This window comes from Echiichthys vipera, assembly GCF_963691815.1.
Source record: "Echiichthys vipera genome assembly, chromosome: 14".
Lineage (NCBI taxonomy): Eukaryota > Metazoa > Chordata > Actinopteri > Perciformes > Trachinidae > Echiichthys > Echiichthys vipera.
In genome coordinates this window covers 4,690,173-4,702,672 of record NC_139839.1, presented here as the reverse complement: position 1 = coordinate 4,702,672, position 12,500 = coordinate 4,690,173, and the positions used below count along the sequence as shown (strand labels likewise).

The following is a 12,500-nucleotide window of genomic DNA, read 5'->3' as shown; positions in this document are numbered from 1 at the left end:
AATATAAGTAGTAATATTATTAAAAGGGATAAAAATAAATAGGAAGGTAAATACATAATTGTAGTTTGTTACATTTAATGGCATATTAATGTATTAATTTTCAGCTTCAGTCCTCCATAAGACCGGAGCGCTCTTTGTGTCGCACAAAAATTCATTTAAATAAAATATAAAAATATATTTGAAAGCGTATTAAAAAGTCACAGCAGCTGTTTCGTTCTAAAATCACACAGTAAATAAAAACTGAGTCATAACTTCTGTGTATTCTGAATGAAACTGTAAATAATTCAGAATAAAAAACTCTCTGATCTGCTGAGTAAACATTTACGAGCGTTGCCACGGTGATTAATTGCGAGTTAAACGGTTCGGCGTGATTCCACCTCCCAATGGGTGTTTGCTGCTGTTTGCTGTTGCCACGGTGACGCCTGGACCACCTCCAGCTGTGGTTGTGGCTCCGCTGGTGTTTCATCGTCTTCTTGCTGCGACGGTTTCGTTTCAGCTCTTTGTGGTGAAGAGACGTGCGTGTGCCAACGTGCACATGAGAGGACGCACGGTCTGTTTACATAACTTTCATCACACACACACACACACACACACGCACACACACACACACACACACAAACACACACACACACACACACACACACACACACACACGCCAGAGGGCCTGACATGGCGAAGAGCACACGTTTATACTCCTAGAGGACACTTTAGCACACGTTTATGCTCCTAGAGGACATTTTAGCACACGTTTAGGCTCCTAGAGGACACTTTAACAAACGTTTAGGTTACTAGAGGACACTTTAACACACGTTTTGGCTCCTAGAGGACACTTTAGCACACGTTTATGCTCCTAGAGGACACTTTAGCACACGTTTAGGTTCCTAGAGGACACTTTAGCACACGTTTAGGTTCCTAGAGGACACTTTAACAAACGTTTAGGTTACTAGAGGACACTTTAACACATGTTTAGTCTTCTAGAGGACACTTTAGCACACGTTTATGCTCCTAGAGGACACTTTAACACACGTTTATGCTCCTAGAGGACACTTTAGCACACGTTTATGCTCCTAGAGGACACTTTAGCACACGTTTAGGTTCCTAGAGGACACTTTAACAAACGTTTAGGTTACTAGAGGACACTTTAACACACGTTTTGGCTCCTAGAGGACACTTTAGCACACGTTTATGCTCCTAGAGGACACTTTAGCACACGTTTAGGTTCCTAGAGGACACTTTAGCACACGTTTAGGTTCCTAGAGGACACTTTAACAAACGTTTAGGTTACTAGAGGACACTTTAACACACGTTTTGGCTCCTAGAGGACACTTTAGCACACGTTTAGGCTCCTAGAGGACACTTTAGCACACGTTTATGCTCCTAGAGGACACTTTAGCACACGTTTAGGTTCCTAGAGGACACTTTAACAAACGTTAAGGTTACTAGAGGACACTTTAACACACGTTTTGGCTCCTAGAGGACACTTTAGCACACGTTTAGGCTCCTAGAGGACACCTTAACACACGTTTATGCTCCTAGAGGACACAAAATTGGTAAATTGATTTCATGTGTTGTAGTACATAAGGTTTTTAGGACTCCATTTAGACTAAAATGACCCCATAAGATGGACAATTTATAGCTGTTCTGCTCTCACGCTTCTCTAGGTCAGTCTGCCTTACACACACAGACACACACACACACACACCTATCATCATGAGGTTGTTGTTATCCTCCCACACACAGCAGTATGAGCTCAGCTCTGCGGTGGATCTCTGGAATTTCACATGTGCAGGTCAGCTGCATATTAAACTCCACCTGAGACATTTTTGCAGTCGCTGTCAAAGAAAACAACAACATCACTGGGACTCGAACGTTGGACCAGTGAAGGTCCTGGTTCAGTCTGGTTTAGTCTGGTTCAGTCTGGTTTAGTCTGGTTTAGCCTGGTTTAGCCTGGTTCAGTCTGGTTCAGTCTGGTTCGTTATCGGAGCCTGAAAACAGGATCTTTAGAAACCGGGTGTGACACCTAGAGTGTGCAGATGCCCCCCATGGCGTTGTGGTCTGGAGGGACCTCCCCCATGGCGTTGTGGTCTGGACAGACCGCCCCCCATGGCGTTGTGGTCTGGACGGTGAAAACTCAGACTTTGTTAAACGACGGCGTCATGGCCCCACCTCCGACCTCTGACCCCGCGGCGTCACATAACAACAGCAACAGTGCTGCTGCGTGACAGGACAGAGACGGACACAGAGACCGTTTACTGAACTGGACTCTGAGCCACATGCATGGGACTGAATGAGGCCCAGCACAGATGTCTCCCTTTTCCCTGATGCTCTGAATAAGGAGCTAAACTGCTCTAGGCTCTGTTTCTAATTCCAGTTCTAAGAAGCTGTGAAAAGTCTCTAAATGTAGTGAGAAAGTGGCGCCTGGGAGTGCTTTGGGACGGGGAAGGGGCTCCCAGCAGCACCCTCTGCTCAGTGAGGACACTAACTGCAGAGTGATGGGGCTCCCAGCAGCACCCTCTGCTCAGTGAGGACACTAACTGCAGAGTGAAGGGGCTCCCAGCAGCACCCTCTGCTCAGTGAGGACACTAACTGCAGAGTGAAGGGGCTCCCAGCAGCACCCTCTGCTCAGTGAGGACACTAACTGCAGAGTGAAGGGGCTCCCAGCAGCCCCTCTGCTCAGTGAGGACACTAACTGCAGAGTGAAGGGGCTCCCAGCAGCCCACTCTGCTCAGTGAGGACACTAACAGCAGAGTGAAGGGGCTCCCAGCAGCCCCCTCTGCTCAGTGAGGACACTAACAGCAGAGTGAAGGAGATCCCAGAAACCCCCTCTGCCCAGTGAGGACACTAACTGCAGAGTGAAGGGGCTCCCAGCAGCCCCCTCTGCTCAGTGAGGACACTAACTGCAGAGTGAAGGGGCTCCCAGCAGCACCCTCTGCTCAGTGAGGACACTAACTGCAGAGTGATGGGTGCATCAGAGTCCAGAACAGCACCAAAGTCTCCACTAAGACCAGAACCAGGGACACGTTTGTCTCTAGGATGGAGGAGGATTTGGAGAGGAACTCTCCGGTGTTTGGATTCTCCACAGCGTCTCCCCGTCTCTTCTTCTCCGTTGTTGGTGTGTTTCTGTGGCAGTTACAGCGCCACCTTCAGGCCTGGCATGGGTACTACAGCGTTTGGAGTCGCTTCACCTAGTTTTCCTGTGGACGCAGAGATTTAGGAGTCGAGGACGAGTGGACGGGAACTTTTTAAGAACGACGGAGAAAGAAAAAAGGTTGTTTTCGATCGTGTGGACAAACCCTGAACTATCACCAACCAACAGAGTTTCCATGGCGTCGTCAGGACTGACATGTGACTGGTTTGTCTGGTGAGAAGGACCCAGGGCTGGTCTCACAGAGGCAGACATCAGCTCACATCCAACTGCAAGTCAGACTTAAGATAAACGTCTGAATTCCACATATGTTAGTGCACAGTTCACCCCGGGGGGCAGAGCGTCTAAAACAATCTCAGACGCCGGCCTAATGAGGCGGACACATACCGTAAGACTGGTCTAACACACTGAGACTACAGAGACGGTCGTAAACGCCTTATCTGGTGCACTCTCCCTCTCTGTGCAGGAATGACAGGCATGTTACTGTAGCGGCCACAGCCCTGCAGCGCCGAGACACACCCTCCTCCCAGCCCACGTGATCCTGCAGCGCACTCCTCATCCTCACCGCGCCCGCTCTTCACTCTCCTGCCGTTCTGCGTTTAATGTCCAACACTGTCGCAGTAACGACGGGCCGGGAAGTGCCGACCTCACGTCCTGCCGGGACCTTTGAGCCGCGCGGGGTCGTAAAAAAAGCAAAGTCCAGGTGTCACGTCGTCTTCACCGCAGACAGACGCGCTTTACAACCCTGGCAGATACCTGAGGTGTGTGTCAGTTACCCGCCGCGCTGCCAAACCCTTGTTCAAACACTGAGGTCTGCTTTGAATCAAAGTAACTCCACAGGTGTGTGAGTGAGAGTGTTTAAAGTATGAGCGTTTAGTTTCTGTTGATGTTGCTTTCAGTGGCTCGTTGTGTCACGAGGCGTTACGGGGTCTGTGTCTCTTTGTGGTGGGATTCACCCCCACGGCCCTGTACCAGGACCTCACGTAACTCCTCATACGCTCCCAACGCATGTTCCAAATGTGGCCTATTTGTTATATAACAGTAGAGACTGTTGTAGTTTGGGTTGGGTCGGTCAGAAACTGGAGTGAAGCTGAATATTTCAACACGTTTAGCTACAAAAACTCAGTCTCCACGATGTTTTGGCTTCACTTTTGTGCAGTGGGAGGAAGAAGAATTCCTTATTAATCATTAATTATCATTCATTCATCTTCAGCCTCTTGTCCCTGTCGGGGTCTCGGGGGGCTGGAGCCGATCCCAGCTGACATCGGGCTTGAGGCGGGTCCACCCTGGACAGGACGTCAGTCTATCACAGGACACATAGAGACGAACAGAGACAGACAACCATTCACACCTACGGGTGATTTAGAGTCATCAATGAACCCAACACCTGCACGTCTTTGGACTGTGGGAGGAAACCGGAGAACCCGGAGAAAACCCACGCAGACACGGGGACAACATGCAAACTCCACACAGAAGTCGCAGATTTACGAGATTAAAAAGTAGCAGATTTTCTAATTTAATCTCGTAAATCTGCGACTTTTGTCTCTGTTCCCCCTCCCCCCGGGTCTGTATATATTTCTTTTCCATACTTGTCCCAAATACGCCGTCGTACGCCGGTCCTGCCTCGACCCAAAGTCAATCAAAAACTGCCGACTCGCCACAACATGAACCCCTCACAAGACCAATGTCGACTCAGCAGCTCGTAATGCATCGTGACATTACGTCAGCGGTGACACCTGAACGCCACATGTTGAGTGAGAGTGTGAAAACTAACATTAGTCAGCAGGTTTGAAACCACAGACTGTGAATAAAGATGGAGGACGACGCGGCTGCACTTCCATGTTTCTGTAGTGTAGTGGTTATCACGTCCGCCTCACACGCCAAAGGGCCCCGGCTCCATTTGCTACTTTACCCCCCGGTCTGTAATTATTATTGTTTTCGTACTTCATACGCCGTTGCCCCATTCAGTCTTTTCCTCAGAGGCTCAAAGTCCCAGAATGATAAAAATAACGGGTATTTCAGGTGTTCTCGCGGCAGGTTCGTCCTGAACACACCGGGCTCGCTGCAGGATTGAAATTCCTCTGAGCTCCCGTCAGAGTCGGCTCCGGCCCAGCAAGCTCACAATGACCGAGCTCACAATGACCGAGCTCACAATGACCGAGCCTGTTGTGGAAATCGACCCTGCGATCTTTGGATCTTTTAGCCTCGTCACTGCCCGTGTTGTTCCTCCCTTCTGTGGAGCTCCTCCGTTTCCTCTGAATGGAAACAACACTGTGCCAGAGTGTCCTGGACCTGGTGACCCGTCGGCCCTGGTGACCCGTGGGTCCTGGTGACCCGTCGGCCCTGGTGACCCGTGGGTCCTGGTGACCCGTCGGTCCTGGTGACCCGTCGGTCCTGGTGACCCTTCGGCCCTGGTGACCCGTGGGTCCTGGTGACCCGTCGGACCTGGTGACCCGTGGGTCCTGGTGACCCGTCGGCCCTGGTGACCCGTGGGTCCTGGTGACCCGTCGGTCCTGGTGACCCGTTGGCCCTGGTGACCCGTGGGTCCTGGTGACCCGTCGGACCTGGTGACCCGTGGGTCCTGGTGACCCGTCGGCCCTGGTGACCCGTGGGTCCTGGTGACCCGTGGGTCCTGGTGACCCGTCGGTCCTGGTGACCCGTGGGTCCTGGTGACCCGTGGGTCCTGGTGACCCGTGGGCCCTGGTGACCCGTCGGTCCTGGTGACCCGTCGGCTCTGCTGCGTGGGCGGCGGCGACAGGAAGTCCAAAGGGCCGTGGCGCTCAGCTCCACTCGTGTACGTGGGCGTGTTCTTGTGTGTTTGAGCATCTTTTTCCTTTCGTTTATTCGTCTTTCATCATTTTTTCCCTGTCGATGTTGAAGATTCTCTTAAATCAGTTAAAAAGAAAGAAGTTAAGGAGGAAAGTCACAAAACCAGTGTTTAAAGTAATGAAACTGAGCCTTCACCACCTGCAACATCACAGAGATGTTCACTTTTATGATTATTATCTATTATTTTAATATACATTAATATGAAATGGGTCATTCTGCATAAAGAGCACTGGAACTTAAAGTTGATTGTATTTAATATTCAGCTTTTTCATCCAAACACTCAACTTTGTCAATATTCCCTTTAAATATTTAAGCATTGCAGTGAAGCTTCCTCATTAGGTAACACCACGTGTGTGTGTGTGTGTGTGTGTGTGTGTGTGTGTGTGTGTGTGTGTGTGTGTGTGTGTGTGTGTGTGTGTGTGTCTGAATAAATCTCAGAGCCTCTCATTCATGAGTGAATAATGTCCTGAAACACAAACGGTGATGACAGATCGCTTCGCAGCCGCGCCCTCGGATTAACACTCACACTCACAGACGTCAGAGAACACAACCAACCCGTCTTTCACACACTACAACCATTTGTGTTCATGTCGTAGCCACGGGCAGGGGGGGGGGGGGGGGGGGGGTGCAGGAGAGGGCAGGAAGGAGCAGGAGAGGGCAGGAGGATGCTGGAGGGGGCAGGAGGCTGCAGGAGGGTGCTAGAGGGGGCAGGAGGGTGCAGGAGGGGGCAGGGGGGATGCTGGAGGCTGCAGGAGGGGACAGGGGGGTGCAGGAGGGGGCAGGAGGCTGCAGGAGGGGGCAGGAGGGGGCAGGAGGGTGCAGGAGGGAGCAGGAGTGAGCAGGAAGGTGCAGGAGGCTGCATGAGGGGGCAGGAGGGTGCTGGAGGGGGCAGGAGGGTGCTGGAGGGGGCAGGAGGCTGCAGGAGGGGGCAGGAGGGTGCTGGAGGGGGCAGGAGGATGCAGGAGCCTGCAGGAGGGTGCAGGAGGGTGCTGGAGAGGGCAGGAGGCTGCAGGAGGGGGCAGGAGGCTGCAGGAGGGGGCAGGAGGGTGCTGGAGGGGGCAGGAGGCTGCATGAGGGGGCAGGAGGCTGCTGGAGGGGGCAGGAGGGTGCTGGAGGGGGCAGGAGGCTGCAGGAGGGGGCAGGAGGGTGCTGGAGGGGGCAGGAGGATGCAGGAGGCTGCAGGAGGGGGCAGGAGGGGGCAGGAGGCTGCTGGAGGGTGCAGGAGGCTGCAGGAGGGGGCAGGAGGGTGCTGGAGGGGGCAGGAGGCTGCATGAGGGGGCAGGAGGCTGCTGGAGGGGGCAGGAGGGTGCTGGAGGGGGCAGGAGGATGCAGGAGGCTGCAGGAGGCTGCTGGAGGGGGCAGGAGGGTGCTGGAGGGGGCAGGAGGCTGCTGGAGGGGGCAGGAGGGTGCTGGAGGGGGCAGGAGGCTGCAGGAGGGGGCAGGAGGGTGCTGGAGGGGGCAGGAGGGTGCTGGAGGGGGCAGGAGGATGCAGGAGGCTGCAGGAGGGGGCAGGAGGGGGCAGGAGGGTACATGGTGCTGCATGTCACCAAACATTCACACTGATACCTGATCAGTCTGGTTTTAATAAAGAGCAGAAAACCCCAGGTGGTCATGCAGCTCCGTCTCTGTTCCTCCAGGAGGAAGAGGAGGAGGACGAGGAGGAGGTGGAGGTGGAGGAGGTGGAGATCGTCAACGTCATCCAGCAGAAGGCGTCGCCTCCGTCCTCCAAGACAACCACGGTGACCACGGAGACGACCAAGATGGACACGCGCTACTTTGGCGAGCTGCTGGCCGACGTCTACAGGAAGAACTGCGACATCCACTCCTGCATCTCCGAGCACGTCTCCAAGATCCGCGGACAGTGAGTACACGTGCACCGCAGACGTTTAGCACTTTACACGGACAGTTGTCCCATTCCACGCAAAACAAAACGACTCAACACTACCGTGCAAAGGTTTTAGGCTCCTGAGGGGAGGTTGTGGAGTTTCACGTCACAGGTTTTACACTAAAGGCGAAACTGAGCACAGCAACAAGACACAAGGGCATTTTACGGCATCCGCAAAGTCTCTGCACACTCGAGTCTCTCTGCAACGTCACGATTCTGCCACTTCCTTATAACAGACTAACAACATTCTTTAAAGGAAGTTGTTTGGTGCCTTTAACGTCCAGATCTCAAAGTCAAAGTCAGCTAATGGCGCACTCCCACTGTGCCTCCGTCCCGGGCCCAAACAGGTTCCCCGGCTAAAGTCTGGTTCCTTTGACCAGTGTGAGTGCAACCGTACCACGTCTAGGAGCGGCACGCTTGCCGTCCACGGCCCGTTTGGGAGAGGTGGGCTTTAGTAAAGCACGTTTGCACGTGTACGAGCACGAGCGTGCGCACGTGTACGAGCACGAGGCCTACGGCGGTTCTGAGGTCATTTCCTGTGCGCCTGTTGGGACGTAGAAAAAAGAAGGAGGGACCATGCGCGGACATTTCAAACAATGGCGGTGAAAGGTTCACGTTGGTGTGATGCGGAGGTGGAGTGTTTACTGCAGATTTGGTCGATGAAATGATTCAAAAACAGTCGACAAGACGCACAAAAACTCCGAGGTCTACGGAAAGATCTGGAAACAAAACCCTGCATCGCCATGACGTCATCAATGCGTGTGACGTGTTACGGCGTGATGACGTATAGGCAGCAAGAAGCATTCTCCGAGGCCCAGGTAGTGTGAGTACAAACGGGCCTGGAGGGGGGGACAAGGACCCTAAAGCACGGGGCACGGGACGGAGGCACAGTGGGAGGGCGCCCTTAAATGTCAATTCTTCACATGAACAAAACAAACAAGGAATCAAAATTTAGTTTCTCACTGTCCCGTGCGTAGACTCAACAAGACAAAGACACGATGGTAAGTGACAACATAAATGATCTAACTTCTATAGTGAGCGTTGCGCAGAGAAGCAACGGTCTCTCACAGCGCGTCGGTGCAGAGATGAGAGAAGACGCCGTCCACCTCTACGGCCACGAATGAACCTCCTGGTTTTGTGCTCACTTTTATCAAGCCTGAGTTCCACGCCACTGTCACCGCGAACAACGGCAACAAGGGCGGAGAAGTGATCACGACAGAGCGGCAAAATGAACATGAGACGTATCCGATAACACTGAACGTACTCGTGTGTGATGAAATCAGTCACTCTGGTTTCATTTTCCTGGCACAAAGGTGCAGATTTCCTGCTAACAGCCGAGGGCTGAGTATCACGCTCTGGTTCGTGTCCTCGGCGGCGTGCTTAGGCAGGTTTCTTTCCCTCGGTACTCCGCAGCAGGTGCAGTCGAAGGTCAGTTCAGTTCAGAGGTAGAGGATGAACTTTAGGGTTCTGTCCACTAAGTTACCGCCTCCTTGATTCATGTTCATGTTAGAGTGAGTGAGAGGTAAGAGTTTAGTCCTCCTTTAACTTTTCACCTGTGGACACGGGAGGCTCCACATCCCTCAGCACACACGGCTGCACCTGTACCACTGGTGTGCACGGGGGGAGTGGCCCAATAGTTGAAAAACGTGCTAAAGTGTCCTCAAGGAGCATAAACGTGTGCTAAAGTGTCCTCTAGGAGCCTAAACGTGTGTTAAAGTGTCCTCTAGGAGCATAAACGTGTGTTAGTGTCCTCTAGGAGCATAAACGTGTGTTAAAGTGTCCTCTAGGAGCATAAACGTGTGTTAAAGTGTCCTCTAGGAGCCTAAACGTGTGCTAAAGTGTCCTCTAGGAGCATAAACGTGTGTTAAAGTGTCCTCTAGGAGCATAAACGTGTGTTAGTGTCCTCTAGGAGCATAAACGTGTGTTAAAGTGTCCTCTAGGAGCCTAAACGTGTGCTAAAGTGTCCTCTAGGAGCATAAACGTGTGTTAAAGTGTCCTCTAGGAGCATAAACGTGTGTTAAAGTGTCCTCTAGGAGCTAAAACATGTGCTAAAGTGTCCTCTAGGAGCATAAACGTGTGTTAAAGTGTCCTCTAGGAGCATAAACGTGTGTTAAAGTGTCCTCTAGGATCATAAACGTGTGTTAAAGTGTCCTCTAGGAGCATAAACGTGTGCTAAAGTGTCCTCTAGGAGCCTAAACCTGTGTTAAAGTGTCCTCTAGGAGCATAAACGTGTGCTAAAGTGTCCTCTAGGAGTCTAAACGTGTGTTAAAGTGTCCTCTAGGAGCCTAAACATGTGTTAAAGTGTCCTCTAGGAGCCTAAACGTGTGCTAAAGTGAACTCAAGTAAAGAGTTGAGCAGCTGCTGAACGTCTTTAAAGACTCGTGAGTCACAGCGACAAACAATCTGTGTGTGCAGACGCTCTTTCTTCTCTTCTGTGTCTGTCTGACGCTCACTCGTCCTCATTGTTTGTGTTTCCTGTGTGTGTGTTGCAGGAAACACCAGCTGGACCCCAGCAACGACTACAAGGTGAGAAACAAGCTTCACACACATCTGGTGTCAAAGTCCGATTCAGATCCACTGTCTGATCCCAGACCAGCACGGACGGATCACTGAACGCCCTGACTCATGAAACGATGATGAAAAAAACACTAAATGATCGCAAAGAGATCTTAAATGACACAAAAATACCAAAAAATACCATAAAAAAAGACAAAACATGACAATAAGGATGCAAAACAACCATAATGAGCTGAATGACTGAGAATAAACTGAACTGCACAGTTCAGTAAACAGTACAATACAAGACATGCAAGATAATACCTTAAACTGACACCTGACTGTGTGTGTGTGTGTGTGTGTGTGTGTGTGTGTGTGTGTGTGTTTGTGTGTGTGTGTGTGTGTGTCAGGTGGAGAAGGAGGAGGTGGAGGCTCTTCTTCCTAAAGGAGCCACTGAACTGACCAAACAGCAAATCCGTTACCTGCTGCAGGTGAGTGAGACTTCCTGATACACACGTACTTATCTGTGATGTCACACACACACGCACACACACACACACACACACACACACACACGGACACACGCACACACACACACACACACACACGGACACACGCACACACACACACACACACACACACAACATCTCTCTCACCGTATTCTCGCGCGGTGTGACGCGGTTTCTGGTCTCTTCCTGTTTGATGGAGGATTCATTTACTCGCTTCAAAGACTCTAAAGTTCACACTCGTACATTCAGACGTTTAATTAGTAAAATAAACCAAAGACCTGGGAGTTTTGAAATGACCTCAGAACCGCCGTAGGCCTCGTGCTCGTACACGTGCGCACGCTCGTGCTCGTACACGTGCAAACGTGCTTTACTAAAGCCCACCTCTCCCAAACGGGCCGTTGCCAGCAAGCGTGCCGCTCCTAGGCGCGGTACGGTTGCACTCACACTGGTCAAAGGAACCAGACTTTAGCCACGACACGTGCTCTGGCACGGTACGGAGGCACAGTGGGAGTGCGCCCTTAGAGTAAAACACCACCCTAAATAGCAGTGTTGGAAAATACCCTACTGCGGTCAAAATGAGCGCTTCATCACACAAAACCGTCTTGTTGTGTTAAAAGTTTTTGTGGTAATGCGTAGAGTGGTATGGAGCGGCAGCACTGAGAGAACACACCTCGATTATTACGTTCAGTTGTTTTCTAAGATGAGATCAAGGTAACCAGGTGTTTGAGATCGACCCAAAACCAGCGCTCACCTGGAGGCTGGTTTGGGACAGTGGACCAAGAAGTTTGTGTGTTTTGTTCTGGTGAAGTTGATTTAACAGACATTATATTTACTGAAATGTATTTTCTCAAAGGCGGCAGAAATGCAGCGCGCACTCATACGATCACACAATCATATCTGCCACAGTGGGAATCATCTGTGAGGTGTTTTTGAATCTGACGAGAGAGGCTGAGGAAAACAACGGGGAAACCAGGGGGGGTGTGACAGCGGTGGGTGTGTGACAGCGGTGGGTGTGTGACAGCTGTGGGTGTGTGACAGCGGTGGGTGGGTGACAGCGGTGGGTGTGTGACGGCGGTGGGTGTGTGACAGCGGTGGGTGTGTGACAGCGGTGGGTGTGTGACAGCGGTGGGTGTGTGACAGCGGTGGGTGTGTGACAGCGGTGGGTGTGTGACAGCGGTGGGTGTGTGACAGCGGTGGGTGTGTGACAGCGGTGGGTGTGTGACAGCGGTGGGTGTGTGACAGCGGTGGGTGTGTGACAGCGGTGGGTGTGTGACAGCGGTGGGTGTGTGACAGCGGTGGGTGTGTGACAGCGGTGGGTGTGTGACAGCGGGGTCAGCGTCCTTGTAAAGACAAAACTAAACTAAATGGTTAAAACTTCATTTGGTTGCGAAGGTAAGAAGCTCGACTTTAGTTTAACTCCACTCATTTAGATTTGAAGGTAGAGCAGAAGTGAAGCCGGAGAACTCAAAGATGGTGTTAATGAGTGTGTGTGTGTGTGTGTGTGTGTGTGTGTGTGTGTGCGTGTCAGACCCGTCTCACTGCAGATAAGAGCATGCGTCTGCTGCTGTCCACCTTCAGCAGCCTGAGAGAGGAGCTCCTGCACATGTCCGAGGACCTGCGGGTAAGAGCCGCCGCC

The 12,500-nt window shown here is 51.8% G+C and overlaps 1 protein-coding gene across 2 annotated transcripts in view; it reads left to right on the top strand.

Annotated features, from left to right (window-relative positions):
- The window catches only part of pof1b (POF1B actin binding protein), a 25,209-nt gene that overhangs the window by 7,371 nt on the left and 5,338 nt on the right, over window positions 1–12,500 (top strand). For both annotated transcript variants that reach the window (XM_083926892.1, XM_083926891.1), the window contains exons 3-6: window positions 7,612–7,835; window positions 10,352–10,385; window positions 10,766–10,846; window positions 12,393–12,485. In XM_083926892.1, coding sequence (XP_083783018.1) covers window positions 7,612–7,835; window positions 10,352–10,385; window positions 10,766–10,846; window positions 12,393–12,485 — 432 coding nt within the window. The remainder of the gene's footprint in view (window positions 1–7,611; window positions 7,836–10,351; window positions 10,386–10,765; window positions 10,847–12,392; window positions 12,486–12,500) is intronic.